This window comes from Panthera tigris, chromosome A1 (genome assembly GCF_018350195.1).
Source record: "Panthera tigris isolate Pti1 chromosome A1, P.tigris_Pti1_mat1.1, whole genome shotgun sequence".
Taxonomy (NCBI): Eukaryota; Metazoa; Chordata; class Mammalia; order Carnivora; family Felidae; genus Panthera; species Panthera tigris.
Window position 1 is genome coordinate 212,504,921 of NC_056660.1, and position 17,169 is coordinate 212,522,089.

The following is a 17,169-nucleotide window of genomic DNA, read 5'->3' on the forward strand; positions in this document are numbered from 1 at the left end:
CAGAAAAAATGACATCTTGCCATTTGCAATGATGTGGATGGTTCTAGAATGTATTGTGCTAAGCGAAGTAAGTCAGAAAGACAAATACCATACGATTTCACTCATTTGTGGAATTTAATAACAAAACATGAACATATGGAAGGGGTGAGGGAAGAGAAGAGAGGGAAACAAACCACAAGAGACTCTTTTTTAATTTCAATTTTATTTTTTTAAATTTACATCCAAATTAGCATATAGTGCAGCAGTGATTTCAGTAGTAGATTGCTTAATTCCCCTTACCCATTTAGCCCATCCCCCCTCCCACAACCCCTTCAGTAACCCTCTGTTCTCCATATTTAGGAGTCTCTTATGTTTGTCCCCCTCCCTGTTTTTGTATTATTTTTGCTTCCCTTCCCTGTGTTCATCTGTTCTGTGTCTTAAAGTCCTCATATGGGTGGAGTCATATGATATTTGTCTTTCTCTGACTAATTTTGCTTAGCATAATACCCTCTAGTTCCATCCACGTAGTTGCAAATGGCAAGATTTCATTCTTTTTGATTGCCGATTGTGTGTGTGTGTACACACACACACACACACACACACACACACATATACATACATACATACCACATCTTCTTTATCCATTCATCCATCGATGGACATTTGGGCTCTTTCCATACCTTGGCTATTGTTGATAGTGCTGCTATAAACATGGGGGTGCCTGTGTCCCTTCGAAATAACATACCTGTATCCCTTGGATAAATACCTAGTAGTGCAATTGCTGGGTCATAGGGATGTTCTACTTTTACTTGAGTTGATTCTTAAACAGCAAAATGCTTCTCATTAAGTGCTTCTGGAGCTTATACCTTGAATGGTGAGAGCTCAGTGTTTGCATTTTTAGGGACCCAGTAAAACAACACCCTTTCCCCCACTCAGGTTGAGCCACCTGAGGGACTCAGGCAAATAGAGATACAAATAAATATTATCACTGAGAATAAGCTGTGTTGGAGGTTGTTGCTTAGATGTGTAGCAGCATTGGGCTTTCTGTAGACTCTGTCCCCTAAACTTAGACCTTGGAACTGCCCATCAAGGGAATTGTGTCTGTAGAGCATGTCCCTGAGATCACTGCCTCATTTGTTATTACATTATTCATTGTTTTTACCGCCTTGCATCTGAATGGCATACTATATGATAAGGTAATTCATATTTCAGTTTATGTTCCACAACCTTCTCATGAGATCTGCCTGAAAGTTTGGCCATTTGACTGAGTGACTCTGTGATGCTGGGGACTCTGAATAACAAAAGATTGATTGAAGTACAACTCTGTAATTAATTTAGCTGGCACCCCATTGGGAAAGTTTCTACTTATCTGGTTATCATTTGTTGTTACTAAAGTAGATGGTGAAAGGCAAGTAGAGGTGCTTTGAATTAGGTTCCAGAACCTTTGGATTTCTTGTCTCTTGTGTTCTGTTCTGTTCTTTGTTGGAGGCCTTGTGAGCTGCACATAGTATAATCTTCAAATGTGCCTGTTGTTGGTTTTTTAGTTCATCAATATGACCATATTAGGGTCTTAATACATTTTCTGTTCTGGTATGTTCCCTCCTATTTTGGACCCATGAACCTAATGAAGTCATGTTTCTCTGGGTTTTGTGGGAACAGCTTATGACCTATCTCTGCTTGGAATATCTCTGTCTCTCCCATTCTTGTATTTTAGGATATTGGAACTGATAACTTGTAGGGCCCCAGAGTAGTTTGCTGTGGTTTTCTAACCTCCAGTTGTTTCTTCTACAGTGAACGGGGTGGGGGGGGGGGGTTATCCTTAAGGTCCTGTGGCTACTGGTATTCCTAGTGCAGCTGCTGCTGCTTCATCAGTAAGTTGATTGTCTGGCCAGTGGTCTTCTCTCAGTGTGACCCTGAACGTTGAGTACCTATCCTTGGACTAACCGAGGGCGTGAAGATACTCCATTGCTGGTGGTAGAATCTCAAACCCATTTAGGGATCTGAAATGATTATTGACTTATAAGTGTAAGAGCTGTGTGGTGTCACTGGGTACATAATCATAACTGGGACTTCTTTACCCTCTTAAAACGTGGCTGCAAATGTAGGTAGTTGTGCCTTTTGAGCCAAATCATAAACTGCTTTATATTGCTGGGTCTTCCTCACCTATTTTAACTGTTACTTTTATTGTGGCTGGCTTGCCCTGCTTAACAGAGTATATTTTTATGGGGCAAACACATCATGTCTTGCATCCCACCTAGACTACAGTTCTTGCAGTTGCAGGGAGTAATGGTTTGTCTGAGGACTGAATCTTTCAAGCAGTGGTTATTGACCTGCCCTTGTAAAAAATCTTTTCCACTGAGAAGTCAGGTGGACTGATGGCATGCCTGGATGTGGTTTCAGTCATCCAGTCTTGTACCAAGTTTTAAGTACTCCAGGTAACTGTCATCACTACACCGCTGTGGACATGTGGGGCCTATGCCACATGTCTCTTCTCTCTTCCATGGGTTTAGGCTCAATAACTGTAATGTGGCATTTCCTTTAAAATACCATCTTATTTGAAATGCATCCCAATTTTAGAGATACTAACCCCCCCCCCCCCGCCCCCCCGCAAGAGTGCTGAGAAATATTGACATACATTGTTGTGTAAGTTTAAGGAGCATAGAATGGTGGTTTGTTTTACAGATATTGTGAAATGTTTACCAAAATGGATTTAGTTAACATCGTCACAAAAAGAGACTCTGTTTTTAATTTTTTATTAAAAAAAATTTTTTTTTAGTGTTTATTTTTGGAGAGAGAGACAGAGTATGGGCGGGGGAGGAGCAGAGAGAGAGGGAGACAGAATCTGAAGCAGTCTCCAGAGTCTGACGCAGGGCTTGAACTCACGAAACCGTGAGATCGTGAGCTGAGCTGAAACCAAGAGTTGGACACATTACCGACTGAGCCACCCAGGTGCCCCACCATTCAAAATTTTAAATTTAATCTTGCATTTTTTAGTACTCCTCCTCTCCCTCCCCTCTCCCAACTTGGTTAATTCCTGATCATGTTTTGCTACAGAACTGTCTGTGCTGATTAGTCCACTTTCCCATGTGATTTTAATTGTATGTTTTCTACTGGTAATGCCTAAAAGCCGTTCACTTCATGTAAGTTTTTAAAGTCTGGTGTTAAAGACTCCAGTTGGCTAAGGTCTGGATACACAGTTACCTTGGGAGTAGTTGAGATTGAGACGTAATTTCATCCTTAGCTAACAAATGGGAGCTTCTCAGTACAGTTCATCTGGAATTTCCGGACTTGTAGACAGACAGGGCGTGGTACTGTCCACATCCGTTACTGCTTCATGAGGTGCACTCTGTTGTTTGCAGTTGCTAGAGGCTTACCTGGGAGCTCCATCTCCGTGTCCAGGTCAGTAGAAGCCAGATATCTGTAACTTTGATTTCATGTGGAATCCATTCCCAGGCTTCCCAGGGCTTTAGGTGACATGGGTACATAGGCTGTGGGCATTACCTAACCTCTGTAACTTAACTGATCTCAGTAGCCACTTCACTAAACCTATGGCAGTATTAATTTAATCAGACCCCTATCGTTTATTAAGTTTAAAAGTATTCTCTCAAATTCAGTCAATTTCTGCTTCCCCTGCCTCATGTTTAAATTAGCCTAGGGGTACCTGTGTGGCTCAGTTGGTTAAGCATCCAATTCTTGGTTTTAGCTCAGGTCATGCTTGGGGTTCGTTCCCCCTCTCCCTCCCTCTCTCCCTCTTTCCCCTCTCCCCTCTCCCCTATCCCCCTCTCTCCCCCTCCCCCCTATCCCCCCTCTCCCCCTCCCCCCTCTCTCCCCCTTCCCCCTCTTCCCCCCTCTCTCCCTCTCTCCATCCCTCCCCCCTCTCTCCCTCTCTCCATCCCTCCTCCCTCTCCCCCCTCTCTCCCTCTCTCCATCCCTCCCCCCTCTCCCCTTTTCCCCTCTCCCCCTCTCCCGCCCTCTACCCCTCTCTCCCTCCCTCTCCCTCTCCATCCCTCCCCCTCTCCCCCTCCCCCCTTTCCCCCTTTGCCTTTCTCCCCCCTCCATCCCTCTCCCCCTCTCCATCCCTCTCCCCCTCTCCATCCCTCTCCCCCTCTCCATCCCTCTCCCCCTCTCCATCCCTCTCCCCCTCTCCATCCCTCTCCCCCTCTCCATCCCTCTCCCCCTCTCCATCCCTCTCCGTCCCTCTCCATCCCTCTCCGTCCCTCTCCATCCCTCTCCGTCCCTCTCTCTCTCCTTCCCTTCCCTCTCTCTCTCCTTCCTTTCCCTCTCTCTCTCCTTCCCTTCCCTTCCCTCTCTCTCTCCTTCCCTTCCCTTCCCTCTCTCTCTCCTTCCCTTCCCTTCCCTCTCTCTCTCCTTCCCTTCCCTTCCCTCTCTCTCTCCTTCCCTTCCCTTCCCTCTCTCTCTCCTTCCCTTCCCTTCCCTCTCTCTCTCCTTCCCTTCCCTTCCCTCTCTCTCTCCTTCCCTTCCCTTCCCTCTCTCTCTCCTTCCCTTCCCTTCCCTCTCTCCTTCCCTTCCCTCTTTCTCTCCTTCCCTTCCCTCTCTCTCTCCTTCCCTCTCTCTCTCCTTCCCTCCCCTCTCTCTCTCCTTCCCTTCCCTCTCTCTCTCCTTCCCTTCCCTCTCTCTCTCTGCTTCTCTCCCCCTCTCTCTGCTTCCCCTCCTCCTCCCCCCTCCTTTCTTCCCTCCCTCTCTCTCCTTCCTTTACTCCCTCTCTCCTTCCCTCCCTCTCTCCTTCCTTCCCTCCCTCCCTCCCTCCCTCCCTCCTTCCCTCTCTCTCTCCTCTCTGTCCCTCCATCTCTCCCCCCCTTCCTCCCCCCCCCCACTAAATAAACTTTAAAAGAAAAAAAGAGTTTAAATTGCTAATTTGTTTATTCTTTTGTGGCTGTCTTAATCTAAATTCTCACTTTCCCAAAGCCTTTTCCCTCAGGAGTGGTAGTTTATTAGGCTAATTTAAGTCCCTGTGTTGATAGTGGAATCTCATGGACCTTGATGGTCAGTCACCATCTGTATACAGGCTGACCACTGTGACCTGGCAAAGTACCAAGACTGACCTTGAACAAGTGCCAGAATCAAAGGGCTAGGTCCCTCCCTAATCCTAGACCCTCCATTACTCAGAGAATCCATTGGCCTGCTCTCCCTCCTACCAAGACTATATGTTACTAGGTTCTGAGAACCATTTAGAAGTTCTCCTTTCTCCTCCGAGTTAGGCACTTTATTATTTAATTTTTAAAAAAAATTTTTTAAGTTTATTTTATTTTTTGAGAGTGTGCGTGCAAGCAAGTAAGCGGGGGGGGGGGGTGCAGGCAGAGAGATAGGGAAAGAGAGAATCCCAAGCAGGCTGTGTTCTGTTAGCACACAGCATGGAGCCCTAAGCGGGGCTCAGTCTCACCAACTGTGAGATCAGGACCTGAGCCAAAATCTAAGAGTCGATGTGTAATCTGTTGAGCCACCCAGGTGTCCCCAGAGTAGGGGGCTTTAGATGAGTAGTTGGCAAAGTTCATAGCTTCATATTTTGGAGGACTCCCAATTATTTGCTCTCAAATAGTGCCCAGACTTCATCTGGTTGATATGAGTATCCCCAGATCTCTAGATGTCTGTCAGTCTCCTTCTGTCTGGTGGTTCTTCCACCTCGCATGTTGCCCTTAGATTTCTGTTGGAGTGAGGGTGGAGCATCTGATTGCCTTACTGTTTGTTATTCAGAGCTTTAGGCATGGGCCAGCACATAAATTTGCTAATATGTTTTTTCAAAATTAATCTTGTGGGGGTGCCTGGGTGGCTTAGTTGGTTAGGCGTCTGACTCTTGATATCTACTCTGGTCGTGATCCTTCCACGCTGTCATGAGATTGAGCCCCGTGTCAGGCTCTGTGTGCTGAGCGTGGGGTCTGCTTGGGATTCTCTCTCCCTCTCTTTCTGGCCCTCCCCCCTCAAAATAAATAAGCATTAAAAAATTAACTTTGTTTTTATGCTAAAAAGAATGAATGATGTTTCAGTATTCTTTGAGGCTACATTGGGCTAGATTGTTTTTCTGGATCTTTTTAACTTGCCCATATGTACTAATAATAAACTACAGTCAGGGGTTAACTGCGTGAGTGAGCTCTGGTCCTTGTAATCTGAAAGAGCCTAGAAAACACTTAATGAAGAATGAGAGACATAGTTTTAAACCTCTGACTTCCAAAGTTATTTGTTTAACTGCATGTAAGGGTTAGTGGTGAAAAGACAATAAACACCTGAAAACTCTAGATTAGTAATGTATAACAATTGTAAGTTTTTAGTATTTTATTTAAAATTATAATAATGAAAAGATAAAGGTAAAAGGTACCAGAAATAACTTTGCCTAAAAATATTTGTTTTTGAATCTGAATTCAAAATAAATTAGTTCTTTTCTTTTCTTTTTGTTTTTTTTAAACTAGGGTTACACATCATTTTGGAATGACTGTATATCATCTGGATTACGTGGCTGTATGTTAATTGAATTAGCACTGAGAGGAAGGTTACAACTAGAGGCTTGTGGAATGAGACGTAAAAGTCTGTTAACAAGAAAGGTAAGAGGAGTGCTAAATAACATCCTTGTTAAAGAGTTTGTGCTGACTAAAAGTGAAAATTTCTAATACCTTTAAAGAATTAACTAGGAAGTTGATTTTAAAGTTAAGACTTTATTGGAAGTCATTATTTCCATATCCTTTTTGTATTTTTGGTTTCTTAGTTCTTTGTACATAATGACTCATGTAATTCATTGTCAGGCTCACTGGCCACTGCATCTCACATATTCAGAAAGACTCTAGACTTCATTTTCCTTCTGAAAGCCATAATTTGGAAAGACCTGACATAATTTTGTTTTAAAACTCAAAGGTGTTATCGTGCAAATTAACTGTCCATGGGCTGTTGGTCTTTTTTTTTTTTTTTAATTTTTTTCTTTTTTAACGTTTATTTATTTTTGAGACAGAGAAAGACAGAGCATGAACAGAGGAGGGGCAGAGAGAGAGGGAGACACAGAATCTGAAACAGGCTCCAGGCTCTGAGCTGTCAGCACAGAGCCTGACGCGGGGCTCGAACTCACGGACTGTGAGATCATGACCTGAGCCGAAGTCGGACACTCAACCGACCAAGCCACCCAGGCGCCCCAAGCAGAATATGAATATGTGCTTTTTAGATCTCTGCCTTCTCTAGTGTGATAGGCTGTATAAATCGTTATTTTTGGCTAGTTTTTAGGATTCTTAACTCCATCCTCAGTCTGAAATACTCAAAACTGTTTCTCTTCTAGTCTGTCATTGTGTTTCTTGGGGGGCATGATGTTTTTAAAACTTTTCAATTTTTTTTTAGTTTTTTAATGCTTATTTATGAGGGAGGGAGAGAGAGGGAGAGAGATAGCGGGGAAGGGGCAGAGAAAGGGAGTCACAGAATCCAAAGCAGGCTTCCAGGCTCTGACCTGTAGCACAGAGCCTAACACCAGGCTTGAATTCACGAACTCCGAGATTATGACCTGAGCCGAAGTCAGATGCATAACTGACTGAGCCAGCCAGGTGCCCAGAACTGTTTTTTCTTTAATACAGCATCTTCAAGAAATCTACATAGTTTTAGATCAAAACTGAATGTTTTTTGATTGATATGCCATAATCCTATAGGAAAGAGAGCCATTTTTATATGTTCTTGAAAATTATATGCAAAGTAAACATTGTATAGCAGAACATATTCCTCATCGGATTTTAAAATTAAATCTACTTTTAGTCATGCAAAGTAGAGTTACATGAGCTGGCCTGAGATTGGTTTTAAAATTACTGTTTTAGAGAACTGTATCATAAAGCAGAATATAAATTTTATTCTGTTTTACCGTGAAACCGTAGATTTATGGAGGAAAACGTTAAGAATTTGCCATTATAGTTATCAATAAAACATACACATAGGTTGCTATTGATTATAGTAATTATAAACAATTTGATATTAATGTTATGAAGCCCTGACCTAAAATGAAAGGATTTGATACTGGTTCTTTTTGTAGGAATAAGAGCTAGCTTTGTGTTGGTTATCAGCAGATTATTTGCTCTTTTGTTCGTTTATTCATTTGTCCAATATTTAGTTAGTGCTTAAGTCTACCATACACTGCTCGACCCTGGGAGTACAGTGGAGGCCAAGAGACACATGTTCCCTACCTCATGGGCTTTCTGTTTCAGTTCATTGTTGGTGTGACCTTAACTAGGTGGTTGATGTGTTTTTTGGAAAAATACTCCATATGATTTAATTTATTGACCTAAAAATAATGATGGATTTTATTAAAGTAATACATATTAATAGTGATAAAATCAAATTGTAAAAGTTATAACAAAAAATAACAATCTTCTATTCACTTTTCCCCACTTCTTAGTCCTGCTCCTGAGAGGCAGTCCTTCTTAGTCCTTGTATTAGTTTTGCAGGGTCTCCTTAACAAATTAATAACAAACTTGATGGCTTAAAACAACTGATCCTTATTCTCTCAGTTCTGGAGGCCAGCATATGCTATGCTCTCATAGAAGGCTTCAAGAAGGATACTGTGTCTTAATTCTGGCTTCTGCTGGCTCCAGGGTTTCCTTGACTTTTGACTGCATCTCTGTGCTCTGTCTTTACACTCCTTTCTCCTCTGTGTCTCTCCTTTGTGTGTTTTGTATAAGGACGCTTTCATTGCATTGTGTGTTTTTTATAAGGATGCTTTCATTCCTAGCTAATCCTGATCTAATTAATCCTGGATAATCCAGACCGTCTCCAGATCTAATTTAATCTTATCTACAGGGATTTTGCTGAAAAGTAAAGGGTTCCAAGGGTTAGGCCATGAACACCTCTTGGGGACCACTATTTAACTTGCTGTTCTCTTAGTTATTTCTTTTGGCATTTTTCTCCATATTTCTAATGAGTTTATACTGCCATCTCTCTCTCTCTTTTTTAAGATTTTATTTTTAAGTAATCTTTATACCCAACATGGGGCTCGAACTCACAACCCCAAAATAAATAGTCACATGCTGTCTGCCTGAGCCAGCCAGGTGCCCCTGTCATCTCTTGCTAAGTCACTTTGAAATGCTGTTTACTTTCTATTAAGAAAGATGGAAAAAAGGAAAAAAGAAAAGGAAAGGTGACTATTTGGCTCTCTCACATACTACTTATCTCTACCCCCAGTTTTCCTAATAGGGTTATGTTGTAATTTTGAGCAAAACCAGAACAATTACTTTATAGTATTATAATTATGTTACTATTGCCTGCAGAGTTATGTCAGATCCTATATTCTCCTTTCATTTTTTTTTTTCTGAAGAGTTTTCATAATTTTCTTTTAAAAAAATCTTTTTGGAGCTTCTGGTTGGCTCAGTCGGTTTAGTGTCCTACTTAGCTCAGGTCATGATTTTAGGGTTCGTGAGTTTGAGCTCAGAGCCTGGAGCCTCCTTCGGATTCTGTGTCTCCCTCTCTCTGCCTCTACCCCTCTTTCTCTCTGTGTCTCTCTTAAAAATAAACGTTAAAAAAATTTAAAAAAAAATCTTTTCTATGTAGCTTTCTCTTTTTTCTCACATGCTCCCTTGGAAAAAAATTAGCATTATTAATTTTCAAATGTTCAAGTACATTGGTTTGGACTGGTTATGATTTGGTGCTACTGGAACTTCCTGTCATATTTTACTGCTTTCAACCCCCTGTTTTCTGGATCTAGTATTTTTTGTTTTTCTATCCTGGAGGGAGGAAATGTTTTGAGACTTTGCATTCCTGAAAATTTCTTTACCTCATTTTTATTTGACGGTTTGGGAATAGAATGTTGCATTTAAGTTACTTTCCCACAGAATTTTGAAGTCATTTCCCCATTGTCCTCTGGTATGCACAGTTGCTGTTAAGGTCTGGTGCCCTTCTGATTTTCATTCATTGTGTGATACTTGTTTTCCAGTCTGGAAGTGTTTCAGATCTTTTGTTTTTCCCTGGTGTTCTGAAATTGTACGCTGTCCCTTGATGTGGGTCTTTTAAAATTCATTATGCTGTGCTCACTGTGACAGCACGTATATTGAAAATCATTATGCATGGGCTCTTTCGTCGTAGAAGTGTTTAGTTTTGGTTTTAGAAAATTTTCTTCTATTTTTGTATCTTCTGTGCTCCATTTTCTAGACCTCTATAAGTTTGATGTGGACCTCTTGACTAGTCTTTTTTCTTTCTGTTTCTTAATTTCCTAGCTTTATTGAGGTATAATTGGCATTCTCTTGGCTTCTTTACCTTTTAATCCTCTGTTGAGTTTTTTATTGTGGCTCTCATGTTTTTGATTTCCAGGGACTTTTTCTTGTTTTCGTGTGTTTTGTTTTTGTTTTTGCTTTGTTTTGTCTTTTTTTTTTTTTTTTTTTTTTTAATTTTTTTTTTCAACGTTTTTTTATTTATTTTTGGGACAGAGAGAGACAGAGCATGAACGGGGGAGGGGCAGAGAGAGAGGGAGACACAGAATCGGAAACAGGCTCCAGGCTCCGAGCCATCAGCCCAGAGCCCGACGCGGGGCTCGAACTCACGGACCGCGAGATCGTGACCTGGCTGAAGTCGGACGCTTAACCGACTGCGCCACCCAGGCGCCCCGCTTTGTTTTGTCTTTTAATCACACCTTCTTATTTTAGGGATGTCATATCTTCCTTTAAATCTCCAAGGATATTATGGCTGTTTTGAAAATTTCTTTTGTTTCTTGAAAGTTCTTATTTTCTGTCTTTTGGTCTCTTCCATGTTGAAGGTTTTATTTTAGTATCTTGTTATCCTTGGTTATCTGTTCATATTTAAGAATGAGGCTCTCCTCTAAGGAGAAATACACTAAATAGAAATTAAAGGTGTGGGGAGAGCATATTTACTAGTGGTCCACACATTGCTGAAATTTGATAAGGGGTTTGGAACTTACTGTACACATTGAAGACTTTTAGGCAGAAACCGTTGAGCTAAGATTTGCCTTTTAGAAAGGTCATTGAGGGGGTATGGGTTAAATGGGTGATGAGCATTAAGGAGGGCACTTGTTGGGATCAGCACTGAGTGTTGTATATGATAAATTAAGTGATCAATCACTACTCTCAAAATCATTATTACACTATATGTAAACTAACTTGGATTTAAATAAATTAAAAAAATTAAAATCAGGAGAATGGATTGAAAAGGGCTACAAATAGTTTGGGGAGGCTAGTTAGGAAGCTTAATACAAGTGAAAGATTATTAGATTAAGTAGAGTAGCATAATTACAGAGGTGATAGAGAAGAGTAATCTATCTGTGAGAGAATTTCATAAGAAAAAAGCCCCACCTACACCCAGGTTCTTGTGACCTGATAGAAGACCCATCTCAGAAGGTGGGCATGAGGTGATGGCAGTGGATTTAAGGAGCAAGTGGGAAGTAAGAAGTGGTGGCAAGACTACAGTGTATAAAGATACAACTTTTTCTCCCAAGGTTCTCCTTTTTTTCTTCTCTGACCCCTTAACTAAAAGCATGGTCCAGAATAGCACTGTCCAGCGAAACTTTCTGTGATGATGGAAAATGTTCCGTATCTGCCAACACTGTAGCCCCTAGCCACCTGGTGTCTGTGAACCAAACACTTGAAATGTGGCTAGTGCATCTGGGGCATGTTGTAAATAACACACTGGAGTTGGGAAGACTTACTATGGAAAAGAATGTAAAATATCTCAATTTAAAAATATTTGTTACATGTCAATATTTTGGCTATGGTGGGTTAAAGCAAATACATTAAAATTAATTTCACCTGTGTCTTTCTTTTTTAAAATAATTACAAAAGTTTAAAAAAATTTGTGGCTTACATTTGTTCTAATTATATTTCTGTTGGGTCATGCTGTCTCAGAAACAGAGATCTCATTATATATATATTTTTTAACTTTTCAGAAGATCGAACAGAAAGGTAAGGACAATTGTTGAGGATAAGTTTAAGGGAAGACTGCTGCATTTACAAAATAATAGTTAGATTTTGTAATGTTTTAATAATTACATTATATACTTATATTACATAAGTAATATAGCAGATTACAATTTGATTATAGAGAATTTCAACCAGAAATTTGTTTCTTAGCCAAGAATTCCGTGAAGGCTGCAGAAATCTAATGCTTGGCCAAAGCAGTAAATAGCATTTTCTTCTTGTTCCCCAGTCTTGTCTTTTTCCACTTTTAGATGGAGTGAGTCTATAACCATCTTAACTTTAAAAAGTTTTGTAGTGTAACAACTGTGTTACCAAACTTATTGGTATATTCAAGGTTCTGCTAGTTGTCACAATTTTTTTTTTTAATTTTTTTTTTTTTTTAACATTTATTTACTTTTGAGACAGAGAGACAGAGCATGAATGGGGGAGGGTCAGAGAGAGAGAGGGAGACACAGAATCTGAAACAGGCTCCAGGCTCTGAGCTGTCAGCACAGAGCCCGACACGGGGCTCGAACTCACGAACCGTGAGATCATGACCTGAGCTGAAGTCGGACGCTTAACCGACTGAGCCACCCAGGCGCCCCTAGTTGTCACAATTTTGAAAAAAAAACTTTCTCACCTGCCAAATTATATTTCATATTTAAAATTTTTATCTTTTATTGTGGCATAAGCTCTTGAGGAGCCAAGTCTTACTTAATTTTTACTCCTAATTGGCTAGCCATTTGTTTCAGTAACATTGAAAAATTCATTTCTCCACTGCTGTAAAATGCCACATTTATCATATACTGAATTTTTATATATAATTGAGTTTATTTCTATAACTAATAAATGTTTAAAAAATGAATTTCTTGATTAAATAGCCTAAGGTTTAGCAATGAAAAGAATTAGTATCAACTCTTCTAGCATTTGTCTTTACTAATTCTTGCACAGTTACTTTATTTTCATTCATGATTGTGGCTAATCTGGTTAGGTTCAATGTTGGATTTCTGAATAGAGAATTAATTTGAAATCTGAACATTCACACTGTGTGAAGAACTTCAAGAAGTTTTTGCATAATTAAGTTTTTCATTTAAAGAGATGAAGTCAGAAAAAAGAATTCGTGATCATTTCATTCCTATTGCTTACATTTTAGGTGATCTGTAAGTCAGATGCTCCAACGGGGGATGTTCTTCTTGATGAAGCTCTAAAGCATGTTAAGGAGACGCAACCTCCAGAAACGGTCCAGAACTGGATTGAATTACTTAGTGGTAAGCTTTTGTGTATAAACTGAAAGCTGAATTCTGTTTAAAAGATTTTTGTAAAAAGGGGCACCTGGGTGGGTCAGTTGGTTGAGCATCTGACTCTTCATTTCATTTCAGCTCAGGGCATGATCCCAGAGTCGTGAGATTGAGCCCTGCAACCGAGCTACTTGCTGAGTATGGAGCTTGCTTGAGTCTTTCCCTCTCCCTCTGTCCTTCTCTCCTGTTCCTGCTGTCTCTTAAGAAAAAAAAAAAAAAAAAAAAAGATTTTTGCAAAAGTTTAAAATCCTTTTGGGAAGAACTTACACAAAATAGCCAAAAGCTTATTATTTAGGCAGACTTAAAAGTTATTAGTCACTGAATGGGGAAAATAGTAGTTTTAAAAGTTTCACTCCCTTTAACAAGCAGATACATGTTCAGTAAAACAGAATATTCTTCCTTAGAGCTTCCACCATTGTTTAAGTTTTTCTTTTTAATGTTTATTTATTTTTGAGAGAGACAGTGCGTGAGTGGGGGAGGAGCAGAGAGGGCGGGAGACACAGAATCCAAAGCCGGCTCCAGGCTCTGAGCTGTCAGCACAGAGCCCGATGTGGGCTTGAACCCACGAACCATGACATCATGACCTGAGCCGAAGTTGGACACTTAACTGATTGAGCCACCCAGGTGCCCCACTGCTCTTTAACTTTTAAAAACATTTAGATGTTGTGAGATTGGTAATTAACATTGTGTCATTTTTCTTACAAGTAATTTCTTTTTCCCACTTACAAAACAGTTTCTAAGAATAATTCTATTATGAGGTGTTCTTTCAGTAAAAGATTTTGAGTTTTGCATTTGTGTGTATTTAAAAGTTGAATACACATACTCCATTCTTAGCTAATAGGACAACAGTGGGCACTTTATGCTTAGGGCAGTGTTTATTCTTTCTTTTTACTGATGGAAAGCAAACTTACAAGATTGTTTTCATTAATTTCGAACATTTTTCTTTTGGCCATCCTCTTGTAGATCTTCTGATCCAGGTGGTTTCTACTTCATTGAGTAAGAGAAATTTTCCCCATTTGGGGCACCTGGGCGGCTCAGTTGGTTAGGCATCTGGCTTCAGCTCAGGTCATGATGTTACAGTTCGTGAGTTCGAGCCCTGTGTCAGGCTCTGTGCTGACAGCTCAGAGCCTGGAGCCTGCTTTGGATTCTGTGTCTCCTCTGTCTGCCCCTCCCCTGCTCACACTCTGTCTCTTTCTCCCTCTCAAAAATAAATAAATGTTAAAAAAAATGAAAAAAAAATTACTTTGCCCATTTGATCAGGGTTTGATTAAAACTAGATTCTTGCTTAGCATGTACCAGTACTGTATGTCACATTGCCCAGCATGTTGTCAGTCCTCTTTGGGTTAGCCTTCCACTTATGCCTGTTGATGACATATGGCCATTGACAGAGACTCAATGAGGGCATTAACGTTAACTCTAGGTATTCAGTATTAGCAAATATTTTTTCAGATAAAAATAGAAGTGCTGATAATTTCTAACTGTACCTTGATGGATCATTCAGGAGATCACTGGCCTAAGCAGTCTTTGTGTCATGCTCATGTTGTGCTGCTGCTGTTGGCCCATTACCACTTCTGGTGGTGCAGATTAGAATTTGTAGTTAAGTTCTCCACTGACGAAAAACAGGGTTTTTCAAAGTTAATTTTTTTTGGCAGGTAAGTCAGAGTGTTCTTTAATGGAATGTAGTTGGGTCTTGTCTTAACGTTACTGATACCCACTTTGGTGCCACTTAGCACCATGGAGATGTTTTCAGACCCCTCCATTACCAGCAGTCTCTTCATATAAACTTATATCATATGTGCTAATGGCACATCGGCATTTGGTTTACTAACTTGTCTTACACAACTAAATTTCCTTTGACAATATACATATCATGCAAGTAAGCATGCAAGGAGTAGGGGATGAAAGTATGGCATGCTGGGAGAGTGAATCTCAACTTGTAAGGTGGTGGCTACATCTTAAATTTACCTGTTTTGTAACATTTTATGAAAGTAACTTGTCACTACTCAATATCCGTGCTGTTGAATCAAGTTGGGCTGTTCTCTTGCGCTGTTCTCCCCTGATGGAAGAGAATGAAGAGATGGCAGAAGTCTTTAAAACTTTCTCCGAAGTATTTAAATACACTTAAGATTTTGTGAAACAAAATAGTTTTCAAAATTATCTCATGCTACCTGGTACTGGGTTAGGCTAGGCTAGGCTAAGCTGTGGAAACAAGCAACCCCAAAGCCCCAGAAGCCTTAGGACTTCTCACTCATGCTGTGAGTCAGCCACAGGCCGTTTCATTCTCAGCAAATGATTCTGAGTGTCCATTTGGGTTGGGAATTCAGAGTGTCCATTTGAATTAGGAATTTGGATAAACTGTGAGGCTAATACTTAGGGCAATTAAAAAAAAAAAAACAGTACCCTCTGAAGTTTAGAGTGGCTGTAAATGCTAGAATGTCACCTGTAGCATCTCAGTTATGTGTTTCGGACATATTAGGAAATGACCTGTAATTTCAGCTTAAAAGGAGAGAATCCAGAATGAGAGGAGAAAAAAGTACATTTCTTTTAAAAGAAGAAAGCCTCTGTTTTCTGCCCCAGGAAGGTACTGTTAGTACCTTGCTGATTTTGTTTAAAAAGCATATTTTTTATTATGGTAAGACATACTCAACATAACACTTACCATTTTGACCATTTTTAAATGTTCAGTTGTTGAATTTTAAATTCTTAAAATTTTAAGTTGCTTCCAGGTAATGAGTGGTGGCAAATACCAGTTTTTATCGCTATACTGGCAGGTGCTGTGAACAAGGAAGTGCTTGAAGAATCTTAAAATCCATTTGGGAAACACTTGCGTATTTGTAATAATTCGATAACTGATTAAGGTTTAACAATATGGTTCTCTGAAAGTACAGTTGCTCAGAGAAGAGAAATTGTGGGGATCTTTGGTAATTGGAGGAGGAAGCAAAACTTGGATTAGGTCTTTAAAGGGTAAGAATGAGACAGAAGGAAGGAAATGCTCTTGTTCAGAGGGGTTAGAGGGAGCGGTGAGATTGGTGGGCCTGTCTGGGGTTGCTGCTTGGCCTTTAGAAGTTAGGTACTGTGCTGCATTGTTGAGGGACATGTGCAGAGTTGAGATTATATGTGAAGAAGAGAGCATGTTGGTCTGGTGGTTGGTTACCTTAAGTGCACAGTGGGGCCTGACTTCCCCGGGGTAGGAGGCCCCAAGTGTTTGTTAATATTATTATTTACACTGTACATTTATACATGCTAAAACTGCCAATTGTTTCAAACAGTTACATATCTCATTAATTTAAAAGTTAACAAATATACGTATGTTTGAGGCAAATACTACTTAGTGTTGTTAATATGCTTTAGACTTTCTAAAATCTTAAGACTTGTAGTTGATTGGTTTGATCACAAGGCGTCACTAGACTGCCAGATGTATGAACAAAGCTGCTTTTGGTTTTGTAACACAAGTCAAGGAATATAGAAGTTTTTTGCAGCAAAATTATTAAGGTACCTGTCAGTGTGTCATTTTCACTGAAGTAATTTTTGGGCAGTGGACATAAAGAACCGTGTCCTCTCTGCATAGACTTCTCAGTTTCCTTTACAAAAAAATGAACTACAAATACATTCTATACATTTTAAATTAGGTGGAAATCTTAATTGTGTTTTCACTCATCCAGCTACCCTCCCATCCCAGTTTATACCGGTGCCTTAAGTACGCTAATCTCAGAGGTGACTTTGTTCTTTGGATTTAGCTTAATTTATTATTATTTCTTAAAATAAATGGCAGAAATGTCAGGATGCCAAGACACTTTCACCACTCAGTTATTTTATTGTACCTTTTTGGGGGGTTTAAAAAATAGTAAACAACATCTGCATATTACCTGCACTATTTCAGCCTTCTGCACATGAGATTTCCGTTTTTCAAATATCTGAGGTAGTCTGAATAACCTTTTTATTGGAGTGAGCATGAGAGATTTGCCCTTCCCAGGAAGTTGCTGCAAAGGGAGATGATGTCTGAGTCCCTTTTTATTACTTCC

General features: G+C 40.0%; 1 protein-coding gene across 2 annotated transcripts in view; it reads left to right on the plus strand.

Moving 5' to 3' along the window:
* The window catches only part of GOLPH3 (golgi phosphoprotein 3), a 51,884-nt gene that overhangs the window by 27,262 nt on the left and 7,453 nt on the right, over window positions 1-17,169 (plus strand). For both annotated transcript variants that reach the window (XM_042997057.1, XM_042997052.1), the window contains exons 2-3: window positions 6,402-6,533; window positions 13,003-13,117. In XM_042997057.1, the coding sequence (XP_042852991.1) occupies window positions 6,402-6,533; window positions 13,003-13,117 (247 nt within the window). The remainder of the gene's footprint in view (window positions 1-6,401; window positions 6,534-13,002; window positions 13,118-17,169) is intronic.